The sequence below is a fragment of the Diplotaxodon limnothrissa genome, linkage group LG13 (genome assembly GCF_057381915.1).
Source record: "Diplotaxodon limnothrissa isolate DT_005_m linkage group LG13, D_limnothrissa_male_GT1.1, whole genome shotgun sequence".
Lineage (NCBI taxonomy): Eukaryota > Metazoa > Chordata > Actinopteri > Cichliformes > Cichlidae > Diplotaxodon > Diplotaxodon limnothrissa.
Window position 1 is genome coordinate 23,228,364 of NC_140608.1, and position 16,287 is coordinate 23,244,650.

At 44.4% G+C, this 16,287-nt stretch overlaps 1 protein-coding gene across 1 annotated transcript in view; it reads right to left on the reverse strand.

Moving 5' to 3' along the window:
* The window catches only part of adgra1b (adhesion G protein-coupled receptor A1b), a 203,894-nt gene that overhangs the window by 56,487 nt on the left and 131,120 nt on the right, over positions 1-16,287 (reverse strand). Inside the window, exons 13-14 of the mRNA XM_085368918.1 lie at positions 15,608-15,818; positions 14,871-15,079 (exon numbers count right to left, since the gene is read on the reverse strand). Of these exons, the coding sequence (XP_085225044.1) occupies positions 14,871-15,079; positions 15,608-15,818 (420 nt within the window). The remainder of the gene's footprint in view (positions 1-14,870; positions 15,080-15,607; positions 15,819-16,287) is intronic.

Sequence of the window (16,287 nt, forward strand, 5' to 3'; positions counted from 1 at the left end):
TGTAAAAACCCAGGATCAACATGCTGCCATTTTGACCATTTTATTGACAGGAGGCATCTAAACAGAGCATACAGAGCTGTGAGAAAAATGAAGCTCAGAGTGGAAATAAACCATTTTTATCACTCAGCGGCCTGCAGGTGTGTTTATTTAAATAACACTGCTTAAAAATGATGTTTGAAGGAGGAGGTCTGGAGCTCTGTGCGCACTGATAAATATACATGTGACTCTACCGTAACTTGTTGTCCACATCTGCTTTTTTTAAACATATGCTGTTTAAAAAAAAAAAAAAGCTCCACCCTCAGTTCATTAAATCCCTGCAGCCATCTGAGGGCACATATGCTGGCAAATCTGCACCCTGTGATTTGAGAAGTGTCATGCCAGTGCGCAGCGCCATTACACACGACAGTGTACTGTTTACCTTTATTAAATCATGTGTAAATAACAGCAGGCTGCTGCAAAGTAATCCTACTCAGTACTGCACACATCTGACTAGTCTGGTATGATTTGGTATTCTGTTGTTTTGGCAGAAGACTTCAGATTAGAGCAGCTGACAGTTCCCCCCCCCCCCCCTCCCCCCCAACGTGGATGGTATAACGTGGACATTTACAACGTTGACATATTTTGCCGTCTCCTATCATTATTGTGCAGGGCCTGCCTCTGCCTGCAGATTTGAGGTGCCAGTGTTCAGGTCGTGCTTCTCTGCACCATCCAGACAACAGTATAATTTCCTGTAGAGGCTTTTTTTTTCCATTTGTTGCACGCTCGTCGTCATGCGTCACTGAGATTGGCACAGCTGTTTCAGAGCGATGAGATCGTTGATGTGACCAGATAAGGGTGCATTTATTAACCGTCACACCCTCTGGTTTATATTCCACTTTAAACAACCCCTTTTGCGTATTCTGCTGCTGCACCCACATGAACCGCAAATGCAACAGGTGTGCTTTACACCTGTTGCATTTGCAATGGCTAAGTGAATGCATTTAAATTCAGCTGAGTATTGATACCAAACATCACTATAGTTTTTCTTTCTATGATGCCATCCTTTTGTGACCAAAGATCTATGAGGCCAAGCATGAGACTGACGTTGTTCACTATTATTTATTTTTCTTACCAAATTCCCATGAATGCTAGACACTAAGCAAACAGGAGTAAACAGAGCATTTATGGGATACTCAGTATTTCTGTTAGGACAAGTGTATGAAAAGACCGTTATTTAGATGTCTAGCATTTATACTTGAAAGCATGGGTTTTGGAATCCTTTAGAATCCATCCTTTTGTGTGCATACCAGAAAAACTGGAGCATCAACATGCCTGCTTTTGGAGACTGCAAGTAGCTAAGGTGACCAAGTAGTTGCTGAGAGGTTGAAAGGTTGAACTCTCGATCAGCAACGCAACTGCACAGTTTGCCTCTCTCCGGAAAACTGCCGTCTGCCTCAGACTGACTGCAATCACTCGTCAAAGCTTTGCAAATAATTGCCATCTTGGTTAGACATGCAGACAGATTGGCAACTTGTTGCAATCAACCTGTGTCGTCTGTGACATGGGTCTTTGTAATAGAGGACTTGATTGCCAGCTGACTGCATTCAGGTTATATTCCTTTATAAAAGCAAGGTTTCTGAGCGTCTATGGCTACGTTCACACTGCAGGCGAAAGCGCATCAAATCCGTTTTTCTTTTACCCTATGCGACCCATATCCAATCATGGTATGACAGTGTGAACGGCACAAATCCGATATTTTCAAATCCGATCTGGGTCACTTTCGTATGTGGTGCTGAATCCGATACATATCCGATGTTTTAGAAAGTGACTGCTGTTTGAATGGTCAGGTTGCATTAAATCCGTCTTTTACGTCACTGACACAAGACAGACGCCAATTATCAGCGCCGGAGAAGACGTCGCGAACGCTTCCTGGCTATCCAGTGTAGATGTTAGTGAAACTGTTGGGAAGACAACGTTGGAGAAACGTGAACATTTTATTTGTACTGTATAATCTGCAGATTCTGACGGAAATCTGCAACTATCCTTTGAAGCACCGCTCCTCTAAAACAGCAATAAGGATAATTATTAGGTTATTTACTAGCATAAAGTTGAGCTAATCACCACCTGAGCTTGACTTTGTGGTCTGAATGAACTACGGATGTAGGGGTGCAACGATATTCTTATCGATATTGAACCGTTCGATACAGTGCTTTCGGTTCGGTACGCATATGTATTGAACAATACAAGATTTGTAATTTATTTTATCAACTTTCCTTCTGACGACGCTGTCTGTGTTGAGCGCTCAGTGAATCTGCGTTCGACTACTCCGCCTAGGCTGCACTGTGGAGCGCAGATCCACTGAGCGCTCAACACAGACAGCATCGTCAGAAGGAAGAGCGCAGGGCAAGCTAGCGAGACAGAAGTTAAGCTCTCCTTGCAACATGGCAAATTGAACCTCCCCCACCCTCATTCAGATCTGGCGTTTGGAACTATTTTGGTTTTCATGTGACGTATGACCCTGAAGGTAAGCGCGTCATGGACTAAAGTAAAACAGTATGTTGGATATGCCACGCAATGCTCAATTACATGGGTGGGAACTAGTGTGTTAGCGCAGTTAGCTCGTTAACGTGTTGGCTGTCTAGCCCCATACACGGGACGATCAGGGGTAGCTCGTTAACGGAGATTTGCCGTGTTGTGGCGTTAAGGTTATTTCAACGAGATTAACCTGAAAGCACTAGTGGGAACACAACGAATATGACTGCACATTTACGCCGACATCATCCTAGTGCAAAGACAAGTGGAAGCAGACAAAAACAACAAGCATGCATGCTACAAACTTTACCCGAGTCATTTAGACAGCCGTTAGCACATGATTCTCCTTATGGGGACCTGATATGTTTAATATTGTGGCGAGCTCAGACAAGGAGGAGACGGAGGTGTCGTTTGGTCTTGCTTCCCGTGAGGTAGCCAGGGAGCACAGCCGTTTATTGACATCTGCAGAAGAACACTGCCGCTAGCTAACTGCTGAGCGCGGCAACCGCACAGCAACAACACACAGGGCGCCCTCTGACCCCGGAAGGACACACCGTCGCAGCGAGAGGGCGTCACCCGTCACTATGGCAACATAAACAAAACATAACTGTACAAACAGAACCCCAAACAGCCCTGACCCGCTACATAGCCCCCACCTAAGGGGTCAGTCGTCCCCGACGACCCCATTGCCCCACACAAAGTCCTGCAAATGTCCAGGTGCCTTCTTTCGGCGCACCAGCCGGTCACGACCGGCGGGGGAAAAGTCACTCGGGTTAGAATATGGGGTGCCACCATCATCCCACTTCTGATACCAATGTGGCGAGCTCAGACAAGGAGGAGACAGAGGTGTCGTTTGGTCTTGCTTCCCGTGAGGTAGCCAGGGAGCACAGCCGTTTATTGACATCTGCATAAGAACACTGCCGCTAGCTAACTGCTCAGCGCGGCAACCGCACAGCAACAACAACACACAGGGCGCCCTCTGACCCCGGAAGGACACACCGTCGCAGCGAGAGGGCGTCACCCGTCACTATGACAACATAAACAAAACATAACTGTACAAACAGAACCCCGAACAGCCCTGACCCGCTACAATATGCTGCTGAGAATATAGCCCAGAAGAAGCGTATAGTATAGCTTTTATTTTGGAAAGAGCCATTTCTCTGTAATAAACTCTCTTTTCCAAAGATGAGTGATTCCTCAATCAGATACAGGGCTCGCAAAATCGCTAGCCCGACGTCCCGGGGCTAGCGATTTTTCCAGTCGGGCTACCAAAATCTATCTTTGCCCTGCCCGTCGGGCTATTGTAGGAAGGAAAAATATATGTCAATGCTTTTGCATTCTTTCGGAAATGTAGCTGGGTAATTATGTCATTGGCATCGGTGAGCCACTGTCAATATGTGACATATTGAAATCGCGTTTGAATTTGCGCTTGTTTTTTTGCTTTCACTTTGCAATCGCGCAAACTGTGTATAGAGAGCGACAGCACTGATTGGTGAGTGATGATAATTTGTGCACCAATTCCTCTGACATCGTCTTATCAATCGTTAGCTTACTATGCAAACATGACAAGTGAAATCTCCCGCAGCAAGCTTAAACATATGAGAGGTTGATCACGCAGAGAATCGCTGAGCGTTATGTGTGTGTGTGTAAAAGCAGCAGGATATATATTTTAGTTCTGCTGAGCCAAATAAGAGAGGTCAGGGTGAAGAAGTGACAGCCAAAGAAAAGCTTACCACAAAACGGAAAAGTTATGACAAATCAGACTATAAGGCAAAAAGAAAGTGCAGCTTTATGGTTTCATGGACAAAAGAATTTCTGTGGCTGCAATATGACGAGCTATATAACCAGGGCTGCACATAAGTGGTCCGCAGGTGCGCATTCGCCGTCAAAATAAAAAACACGCACAAGGGTTAGGGTTAAATTTAAAAACTGTACTTTTGAGTTAAAATATATTTATAATTTTAATAAATGACAAATTAAAAAGGCATGAACATTTTTTTGTATCGAAAAAATATCGAACCGTTACACCAAAGTATCGAACCGAACCGAACCGTGAATTTTGTGTATCGTTGCACCCCTATACGGATGTGCTCATTCATGGTATCAAGACAGTCTGTTAAACTACACTTTGGGCAAGCATGGCATTTAGAAGCATGCCATCAGGTGCTGCGGCATAAAACACTGAGGTTTGGTGTCAGGATTTGGCAAAATTTGTAATACTTATAATGGAGGATGAAATCATGTGCGAGAGAGACGCTTGCTCCTGTACAGCTGCTCTGTCCTTACTGCTTTGTGGTGTGTGCTACCAGTTAATTGCATGTTAACTGCTCTTTGTGTGGAATTTTCTGTCACAGGTGAAGCACATATTTCAAGTCAAAATGAAAAAAAGGAACAATTGAACAGCTGGAAATCTGCATAAATATGTGCCACCCCTGAAATCTGAAGGGCCATTAACAGACTTTATGAAAAGATATACCCCTTTGTCTGCCATGTTATCGCTACCCCTTCAAATGACTTAAGTCTCATTTTCTGCCGTGCTTATCTTCCACATAGAAGCTCACAGGGGGCCACATTGGATCAATATATTCTCCCTAATTACGGCAGAGAAACCAGCAAAAGCAGCAGCAGTTCCAATCTTACAGTACACACACACACACGCAGAAAACATGCTGGGCCAGGTTGCACTGTTCTTGCATGCTGATGAGACTAATGTGCTTTTCCAAAAACAATAAAGAGGTAAGGTCATATGGCATAGGTCACTGGTTGAGGCAGGATATAAAATAACTTGCGAGAGTTTCGTTTCTCGCGTCTGTTATGAAAATGCCTCTCACCTTTAACCCTTTGGCTTTTCGGATATATCGCTGCTAATCAGCCAGGCGGCAGCAGCAGCAATGGCATTCTGGGAGCTGCTGTTGTCTTGGCTGACAACAGAAGTGGACATGCAGATAGTCAGCCAGCCAAACATCTAGCCAGCCACAGGGCAGAATTGCTGTCTACACTGGCCTAATAGAGGAAAAAAAAAAGCACTTAATGTGTTTGTCTAGACTGTCCAGCACTGTGCAAATGAGTCGCTGTCCAGTTTAGTTAAATGCAGTTCACAAATACAGCGACCCAATTGAAAGCCAGTGACAGAAACTCAAACAGAGGCAGAGAGAGAAAGAGACAGAAAGAGGCTGTTTACACGGCATGCCCTCATTTCTACCAAGCTGTCTCGGGTTCAGAGAGGGTCGCACTGATGACTAGGGAACAGCTGGTAAAAAGGGATGGGGAGGTGGGGACATTTGACCAGGACAGTTTCAGATCAGATGCCATGTTATGATGTGAACAGCTCAGTTTTTTTTAAGCTCAAATACTTTTTGGATGCGACTATGTGCACCAACAGTGTCCTAGTACATGAATCATTTATGTCAGATGGCCCCTATCGCATGCGAGAGGACAAGCAAGACCTGTTTCATTTTAATCATTTGTGAGTAATCGTGGACTTGCACGTCAGATGTACTCAAGTCTGCATAATACTTCTAGAAAAAAAAGAACTGATTCCCATTCAAGCGCTCATATCTCACTAATTGTTTGAGAAAATGTGTGCCAAAATCATCAACTTGAAAATAAAACCAAAATGCGTCTGCGTCGTTATCTTTTATAAAGACAGCTTGTCAGCAAGGACAGTTTCATATTTCAAGCGAGCGAGTTTACCCGTGTGTAAAACTCTGAGCACTGTTTTGGCTGCCAGTTAATCAGTAACTGCATATAAACGTCATCAAAACAGTGAGACCACCAAATATCCCATTAGCTTTCTTAGCACACAACGGACGTGCGCACACATTAAGTGCAAGAATCCTTTCTGCTGCCAGAAGCACTATTATAATCTTTCATACACTGTGGTTGAGGAGCATACATAATTTGAATAACAATAGGTTAAAGCAATGCAATTTGTATACAGGCTAAAGGAGGGGCACACTGCATTAAAAACAGATTGTCCGATACAGAGCGCCACACATTAAAAAGGAAAGGTTATGTGCAGCCTACTGCATGCTCGTAGAATCATATTTTATATTCTTTATATACTATGATAAGATGCCACCTGTGCAACAAGTCCAGTCATGAAAAATCCTCGCTACTAAATATTCAGCAGGCAACTGTTAGTGGTATTATAACAAAGTGAAAGCACAGGGAACAACAGCAACTCAGCCATGAAGTGGTTGACCACGTAATACCACAGAGTGGGGTCAGTGGATGGTGAGGCACGCAGCGTGCAGATGTCGCCAACTTTCTGCAGAATCAATTGCCACAGACCTTCAAACTTGATGTGGCCTTCAGATTAGCTCAAGAACAGTGCATGGAGAGTTTCATGGAATGGGTTTCCATGTCCAAGCGGCTGCATCCGATGGATAAGTCTGAGTTTGGCGGTTGCTAGGAAAACGGTACTTGTCTGAGTACACTGTGCCAAATGTAAAGTTTGGTGGAAGGGGGTTATTGCATGGGTTTGTTTTTCAGGCCCCTTAGTTCCAGTGAAAAGAACCCTTAATGCTTGATGAATTAGAGCGGAGACGGTGGCCTTTTCGTCCAACATCACTGTCTGACCTCACAAATACACTTCTGGAAGAATGGTAAAAAAAATCCTATAAACACGCTCCTAAATCTTGTGGAAAGCCTTCCCAGAAGAGTTAAAGCTGTTATAACTGGAAAGGGTGGGCCAACATCATATTAAACCCTACGGATTAAGAATGGCATGTCACTTCAGTTTATATGTCTGTGAAGGCAGACGAGCAAATACTTTGGCAATATAGTGTATGTCGGTCTCCGTATGTGTCTCAAGTGGCCAATTGTGATGAGATCTTATCCTGTTAAATAGCAAATGCATTATTTTCTTTTGCCGACCCCAAATCCCAATGTGCAGGACAACAACAGCACTACAGGCACAGCTCAGCAGGCTTCATGTCCTGTCACCTGGAGTTATCACGAGTCAACACAAACCATGATTAACAGGGCTTAATTTTTAGCTGCGCAATCGGCCATGAGATTCATGTAAAACAAATGACTAATAATAGTTGTCCGTACTGAACCTGTTATAGCGATCAACAAAACGTGTTGTTGTTTTTCCACAGCAAGAAGCACATCAGTTGAGTGGGTGATCCTTTTGTGTGGTCAAGGACTCATTCGCATGCAAACTGCTAGAAGAATTGGCCATATGTTGCCCAAACTTCCTCCGAATGTGGTCTGAGCTCAGCGTGTCCTCTGTGTGTCATTGGCGCATTGGTACTTAGAGGAGTCTGCTTGTGATCAGATCACCAAGGAAACAAGTTAGTTAACAAATTAGTGCCAGTTATGAAAGGGACCTTAAGGACACAAATTAACACACTGTATATCATTTAAGCTTAAATACTTGATAACCACATTTTAGCTGTGTCTGACCAGAAAAGTGTTTTTCTTCTCCTTTAACTCCCAACAAGAATGTCAACATAGCCTAATTGAAAACCACAGTTAAGGCACTTGAGATATTTAGTTCATGGCTATTGTACGTATTAAAAAGTGTATATTGTCAAGTGGCCTGTTTTCTCAAAACAAACCTTTTTTTCAATCCACTGTCATCTAACACACCATCACAAGGCATCGCCACCCTTTCCCTCTGTAGATATCATAGCCTATCATCCCTCTTCCCCTCCCACAACAATGCCTATCAACAGAAAATATCAACATAGTGCTGTGAGACATGGTTGCATATCTAAACAGGTCATCATCGTTACCACTGTAAATCCCTTCATCACCTAAAACACACACAGCAAAGTTCCTTTAGCATGAACACGTCTCGGAGATAGAAAAGTCCAGGGTGTGAGGATAAAGTCGAGGGAAGCAGGAGCTGGGTCTCGCTTGTGGGCGAACAATGAAAGCTGGCTTGTTGTCTCATTATGTCTGCCTTGAGCACAGATGTGGACAAAGGACTAATGAGGACACATAACTTATGTGCTGCTGGAAAAAAACAAAAAAACAAAACAGACTGAGAACAAGAAAACAGTGTTTCTGAACTACAGAGGATCTGAAAGTTGCCGGGAGGTTATTTTCAATTAGCAACACGTATCCAGCACAACTTACACTCTGTGTGCATTAGCCATTATTGCCAAAGACGAAAACACCAAATGTGGATTGAATTTGAATAAACAACTCCCTTTTGATGATGTTTTCTAGAACACAGCCAGTTGGCATCTTTAAGATGAAGCAGAAGGGCAGAAGGATTTCTGAATGTATCGCTCCTATTCCCTCCTTTTAACTTCATCCTTTATTTCCTTTAAGAGACAACGATCGTGATCCAGGTGGCAGTACACATTTCTGAATGAATCTTATGAATCAAAGCTGATGCAATGATCTGATCTAATATTTGAGAAATGCAGCCGGATTATTCCACCTAGGATAAGGATAAGACAATGAATGGATGGATTCTTAGGGACATTGTGCCCTACAGATATTTTCTTCCTCTCTATAGGAGACAGGACCTGGTGGTCAGCACCAGATGTCAGCAGTAATGTCACAGCAGTATCGGGCTTGCAGAAGGCTCAGCCTGTGAGAGTTAATTTATCTAGATGGGATCCTGTCTTGGCTGGTTTGGTTCAAGGTGGAGGCGGAGCAGCCAAGTGAATCATGGTTTGTTTGGTCATTTTGAAAGTATCTATGCAAGTGTCCTAAAACAGGAGGTACTCAGGCTAGAATGACACAATAAATCTCAGTCTATGGTCCATTACAGTTCAGACACAGCATTAAAGGAGTTGGAATGGAGGTGGGTTGCAAAGTAGTCTGCAGATGCAGCAGAAACTGTAAGCAGGCTAATGCTAAAACAGCTTTACCATTTTGAATGTGTATAAGGAGATCAGCTGAGCTACATGGATGAAGTGAAGAATCTGGCATCGTGGTGCCAGGACAACCACCTCCAGCTGAACGTCAGCAAGACCAAGGAGCTGGTGGTGGACTTCAGAAGGGGTCAGCACAGAGACTACAAGCCCATCATCATCAATGGAGCTCCAGTGGAGAGGGTGCAGTCCTTCAAGTATCTTGGTGTCCACATCTCCTCAGACCTGACATGGGCTGCCCACATTCAGGTCCAGACCAAAAAGGCTAGGCAGCGCCTGTATCACCTACGACAACTGAGGAAGTTCAGGGTCTCTCCAAAGATCCTCAGGATTTTCTATACAGGTGCTGTGGAGAGCATCCTCACACAGAACATGACATCGTGGTTCGGGAACAGCTGTGTGAAGGACCAAAAAGCTCTCCAGAGAGTGATCCGTACAGCAGAACGCTGCTGCAGGATTGCTCTCCCCCCGCTTCAGGACACCTACACCAGGAGATGCCGGACTAGAGCAGCGCAGATACTGAAGGACCCGTCCCATCCTGGCAACAAACTGTTCCAACTTCTGCAATCTGGTAGAAGGTTCCGCATCATCCGGGCAAGGACAGAGAGACTCAAGAGGAGCTTCTATCCCCAAGCCATCCGTGCCCTAAACACACACACCCGCCCTCTCACATCATCTATAATTGACTGAGACAGGACTCTCTTCCAGACACTCTAAACCAAGGCACAATGTACATTTCAATTCCTTTAAATTTAAATATGTTTATATTGTCTATCCTGTAAAATAGTCAGATATCTATTCATATTAATGTACAGAATTCACCTGCTTGCTGCTACTACTGCACATTCACCCAGTGTATATACTATATATATATATAATGTTTTTTATATAATGTCAAATGTTTTACATTTCACTGTGTGTTATACTTGTATAACTATGCATGTGACAAATAAAGAACCTTGAAACCTTGAAACAGGCTGGTGACATGGGCTGGCACTGAGATCAGCTAATCTGCCAACCACTGACTAAGGATATTTAAAATATTTCAGCGCACTTTGTGCGCACTAATGGGATTCTCGTTTACGTGCCCCACCCTCCCTCCCTTCTTCTTCTCCATTCTTCAACTTCTTCACTTCTATTTAGTACGTGGGCATCTGCCAAGCCTGGGAGCCATCGCCAGTCCTCTTCGAGGTCTTCCCCAAACCGCAGCTCAATTCATGTCAAAGCATTCACTTTTACCTACTAAAACGCTGTCAAACTTAAATGAGGATGTGGGCCCAGCTAGTGAATTAAAAATACAAGTTCATTAACGCAACATGCCATCATCAGAGATTAAAGCAGTGTTTCTAGGCTTTTACTGTTTACTCGTAACCCTGTGTGTAAAAGCAGTTCCTTACAACTCATGACCTTTGTTACTCCACTGTGGGAAACACTGATCTAAAATGCCAAATTCTGTATAACAGAAAATAGTTGAAACTTGCTTTCCCTCAGTCGGCTGCTGTCACAGTGATGTATTAACAGTTTAACGGTGCCTCAGCCTTGGACCCATGGTTTTGAGTTTTTGTGGGATGGTGATTCCTTTTGGATTTGAGAATCACTTGTGTTTGAATTTTGTTCCCTTTTTATGTAACATAGCTTGTATTGTGTAGATTTTGCCTACACAATACAAGATCATTTATATCTTCCAGCAGTCTCTTGTGTATCTTGGTTAAACAGTATTTAGTCAGTTGCCTTTCGTGTTCTGTCCCACTCTTGTCTCGCTTCTATGACTTTGTCCTTTAGCATCTCCTCTGTCCAGTTGGTCTGGGTTCTCCCGTTCCCTTCTGTCTTTTTTCCTGTTTTATTTTGTTAGCGGTTGTTCTCTGTGTCTTAGGTTAAGTTTGAACTTTTATCTCATTATGTTAGTTCATGGTATTCCTGGTACCCAGATTCTCTGCTTCTGACCTGCCAATGTATCAAACTTTTTTTTTAGCAATATGAGTAACTGACATTAAAGCTGGATGGCTTTCCATCCAGATCCATGATCTGCCTACAACACGGCCAATCTGTCAAATCTTTCATTGGTCAATTTCTTTTGCTTCTCATTCTTAAAAAGCTGTTAATATCACCCACCGATACTGTTTGGGCTTTAATGCTAAATTCTGCACTTGGTGGATTGTATTGTAACTAAAGGATCTAAACAATCAGCCTACCATGACTCTTTCATCTGTCATCATCTTCTCATTAAAGCCATCATCTGCAAACACTAAACAGTACTACAAACTTACCCTTACACTGTATGACTCTGCCGTGTTTAACCAACAGGTCTCCTGTTTCGCTTGAGGATAAAACAGAGGATCCACCACTCTATAGGAATCCACTTCCCTTAACATATTCGTTATATTGTTTACAGTGCATGGGGATATATCTCTAAACAGCTCTTCCCTTATTGGACCTCGGCCTTGGGCCCTTTGTTATGATTGGATACTTACAAAAGCCAGCCACCCACACCATGTCTCTCTTTCGTTCTAAAGGTCTGCTCCTGCATATTAAACAGTCTGGACCGCTGCAGCAGTAAAATGCATGAACTCCTTCATCGACATTATCTCCTCAGGAAATACATGCATAAATAAATGAATCCTGCTACCTCCGAGACAGCACACCATACTCAGCGTGGTTACAGAAGAGGGGTGTGTCTGGTAGAAGGGGTTAAAAGGTTGCTGGGAATGTGGGGTTGAGGCTTGTCACTGTGATGAAGACTGATGATGAGGCTGCATTGCTGTAAACGAGTGAGTCAGCCCTCCCTTCAGTCAGATAGACACAGGCTTGCAGGAGGCAGATGGGGGAGGGGAAGGGGGGGGGGGGGTGCAAGAGGAGGAGGCGGGACAGAAGGAGGGAGACAGAGAAATGCATGGGAACTGTCCCCGGTGCTGAAATCTGTAACGGCTGCATTGTAACAGCTTCATGTTCAGCCCAGTGCAGGAAAGAGAGAAAGAAAAAAAAAATCCAAAATAGAGGGAGACTGTCTTTTTTATACCTGACCCACATCTGAAACAACTTGTATCACTAGTTGGAATGTAACAGGTCAGCGCCGCCTGCCTTCCAATGTCAAAAAAAGAGAAAAAGTAAGGCATTTGTTACACCTACACCAAATTTTCAAAATCCATTGCAAGGAGTGTAATATTTGCCCAAACAAAAGCTCAGAGGCTCTTGCAGTTGAGGTTTTCCACACTGTCCAAAAGTCATGTCTTTGGCATTCTGATCACAAAGCCAGGGGAGGATATTCTCTACCGTGTAATTCCTTCTGAGCCAAGTCAAAAAGATTCTCATTAGAGTGCTTTTTATATTCCAAACATCAGTGCCCAGGGACAATTGTATTAGGCTGCCATGCTATTTGTAGACTAATCATCTCCACACACAGACACAGTAAGAACTCAATGGAAAAGAAAAAGTCAAGATCAACAGGAATGGGATATTTCAATGTCCAACATCCACCCACCCTGCATGTTCTTTGCTAACCCTGACAGACACTTCAACTGCACACTGCAGACAGTTGATATAAAAGCATTTCGGGGTCAGATGTAAGGGAGGTGATACAGCTATGCAAGACACCAGCATGATGGCTAAGCCATGACTTGACACCCAGGGAATAAAAAACACATCACGGTCACCTTGTTTAACTTCACCCACAGCAGCTGAAATGTGGAACTCTGCTCAACTTGTTACTCTGATTTTGCTTTAGAACACCAAAAGCAAGAGCTGAGCTTAAGCTGGTCGCTGTGCTTTTACTGCATTAGTCACAAACGGTGGTTTCACCGATGGAGCCCCCCCCTTGTGAATACTGTAAATTAAAAATGGTCAACTTGCAGTCGGGCTGTAATTGGCAATTCCCCTCAGATTGACATGCAAAAGATTATGCAACAGGTTTAGTACTTGCAGAAGCCACCCTGGGCTATAAATATCCCTGTTGCAATAGTACAGTATTTTAGATGAGACCATCAGGAGAATGATGTCACAAGTCCGTAAATAAAAGGTCCTTCTTTCTTGGGCACTGCAGAGAGCAGGCGGGTGTGGTGACTGCATTATTAGACGCGCAATCCCCGGCGCGAAAGCTCACATTAGACCACGATGTGGACATTCCCGTCACGGCTTTCTACCATCGCTATGACTACCTGCTACTTATCGTACGTGTCTTGAAGTTCAAATCATTCATCTGCAGCCGGGAAATTTGAGCAAAAATAGAAATAATAATAAAAATGCCGATCTAGCGTTTATTCTGACAGTCACAAGGTGCCCACTGACGGTGCGCCTGCCCAAGCCTCGCGTTTGATAGAGAATACATGTGCAATGACAATCTGACATCTGCTCTCCATCTGACAACAGCTCAGTGTTCTCCACAGACACCCCACTCCCCCCCTCGAGCAACACCCCCACCCCTTCTCCACCACCACCACCCCATGCCGTTTTTATGTGCCGCTTTTCCCCTCGTGCCCCACTCTTTTCCCCCCCATTCCTATGCGGCTGTTTTTTCTTCTTCTTCCTTTTTTCTCCTCCATCCTCGATCCAGCTCATTTCCACACTCGGAACAACAACCAAATTGAACAGCGGCTTCATAAAATATGCAGATAAAAGGAAAGACAAAAAAAGAAGCAACTCGGAAAAGCACCGACATCTCAAGCACAACACTTTTCATGCTCTGCCGAGGACTGACCTCCCAGTCTAACGAATGCCACTCTTCGGTAAACATCCGGAGGATTTCTTTTCATCCAAAAAAGCGGACCAGGCGCAGCAGCTCTATGGAGCGACTGGGCGATGCGATGCCATTGCGCTTTTGGTATTATCCTCATGAAATCAATTCGAACAGAGGGACGTCGTCGGAAGAAGGCATCTCGTCGGCGTCTAGACCAACTTGAGCGACACAGATGAACGATCCTACGCTTTGCAGTCCAACATTTCTTTTCTTTTTTTTCTTTCTTTTTTTTTCTCTCTGCGATGGTTGCAACCAATTAGCACACCACTTGCGCTCGGAGGCGAATAGCTCCTGACAAGGCGCTCCTTCTCTTGAGCATCGCTTCTATTTCAGCTGCTGTGCTGCTTTTTGGAAAAAAGGTGGCAGACTATACAACACCCGCAACTTTCCAGGATACGGGGTGGGGGGGGGGGGGGGGGGGGGGGGGGGGGGGGGGAATTTTTCTTTTCTTTTTTTCTTTTTTCTTTTTCTTTTCTTTTTTTCTTTTTCTTTTCTTTTTTTTTTTTTTTTAGCATAGCGCATACTCCAAAGCCAATAAATCCCCGTAACGCATTTGACAAATCCTTTTCCCTCTGCTGAAGAGGAGCAACAATAAAAGGAAGCGTTTAAAGGTCCCTTCTTAAAACACGTGACTCCAGCCTATTCCACGGTGAAAACAGATGCATTTGATCCATAACAGGCCTTAAGCAGTGGAGGAAGCATTTATGTAGTGGTTGGGGGGAGGGGGGTCATGGTAAAAAAAAAAAAAAAGAAAAATGAATGACACCGGTACCACACAGGAGACTACTCACCATTAGCACAGCAAAGTTATTATGGTGGGTGCAATGAATGGTGGTCGTGTTGCCCCCGGAGCCTGTTATGTGGCAGCCCTCTGCCCTCCAGCCACCGTGTCCATCCAGCAGGTCAAAATCCCAATAGGCTGCGGTGGGGTCTACACCCAGCGCGAAGTGCCTCAGAGCAATAGTAACAGAGTGCACGGCGCTCCCGAGGCTGCACCCATCTGCAAGGAAAGCAACACATTCAGTAAAGGAAATCATGTGGAAAGTCTGTAAGTGCTGTGGCACAAAAAAAGCATGGGCATGAGAGGACGAACCCCCCCACCCCCCCACCCGGCCGCTATACACACACACACATGCACACAGGCTAGACAAGTGTCAGACAGCTGACTGCAGGTGATAGATTGGTGTGTGAAGTGTTGCAGTTAACTTTCATTTCAAATCGAACCAAAAAATAATAATATTTTTGCTAAAACATGGTGTGTTTTCGGACATGATGCAGCAGCGGAGTGTGCAGGGTGATCTGAAGCACGCGCTGCTCTCTTTAATCAGAGTAAATGAAACCGCAACAGAGTTCTTTCATTTATTCCGGGAATACGCACAGGAGCGGTGTGTCAACATGTTGCGCAGAGCAAACTGATGGACTACGGCTATGTCCGCGTGTGTGTGCGTGTGTAAAGCATGTCCGTGTCGGCAAATACAGCACGGCGTTGACATCACAGGCATGATGATAAAAATGGATTTCCTCTTACCTAATTTGGTGAAAGCAACTGGTGTTGAAACGCTCCTACGCTTCCCGTCGTCTGCGAGATTTGACGAATTGCCGGTGCAAGGGAAGAGTTTCCCATTGCGAAACACAATAAACTGCAGCTTGCAAGTGGAGTTATCAACAGATTGCAACGGCGAGGAAGAGATAGGCGTACCAGCCAGCGGTAAATGGATTGAGGCGACTGCCACTGAGTTCTGCGGATGGAACAAAAAAGAAAGAGAGAGAGAAGAAAATAAAAATTAAATAATGTGTCGGTGATGCGCTGTGGGGAAAAAACTCTGTTAAAAAAAAGAAAGAAGAAGAAAAAACTGAAAAAAAAAATCCTTTCCTCTCCGGGAGTGGAGGCGACCATAGACCAAAAGTGACCAAGGGAATGAGAATCACGTTTGAAGCGCTCTAGTGCGCCTATTTGGTCAAGCTCCCTGCCGCAGAGGTGGAAATGGTTCTTACCATTTCAGCTTGAGGGCACATCAACACTGCAGCTTGATTTAAAGAGACAACCGGTCTGACTTTATCTTCTTTTTAGCAACTGTAAACACCAAAGAACACAAATAACATCCCTGGCAAGATTTCTTTTTTTTTTTTGGGGGGGGGGGGGGGGGGGGGGGGGGGGGCACAGCTTGGGAATGCCAAAGTGAAGACTCTCGCCATCTTTAAGCAGAA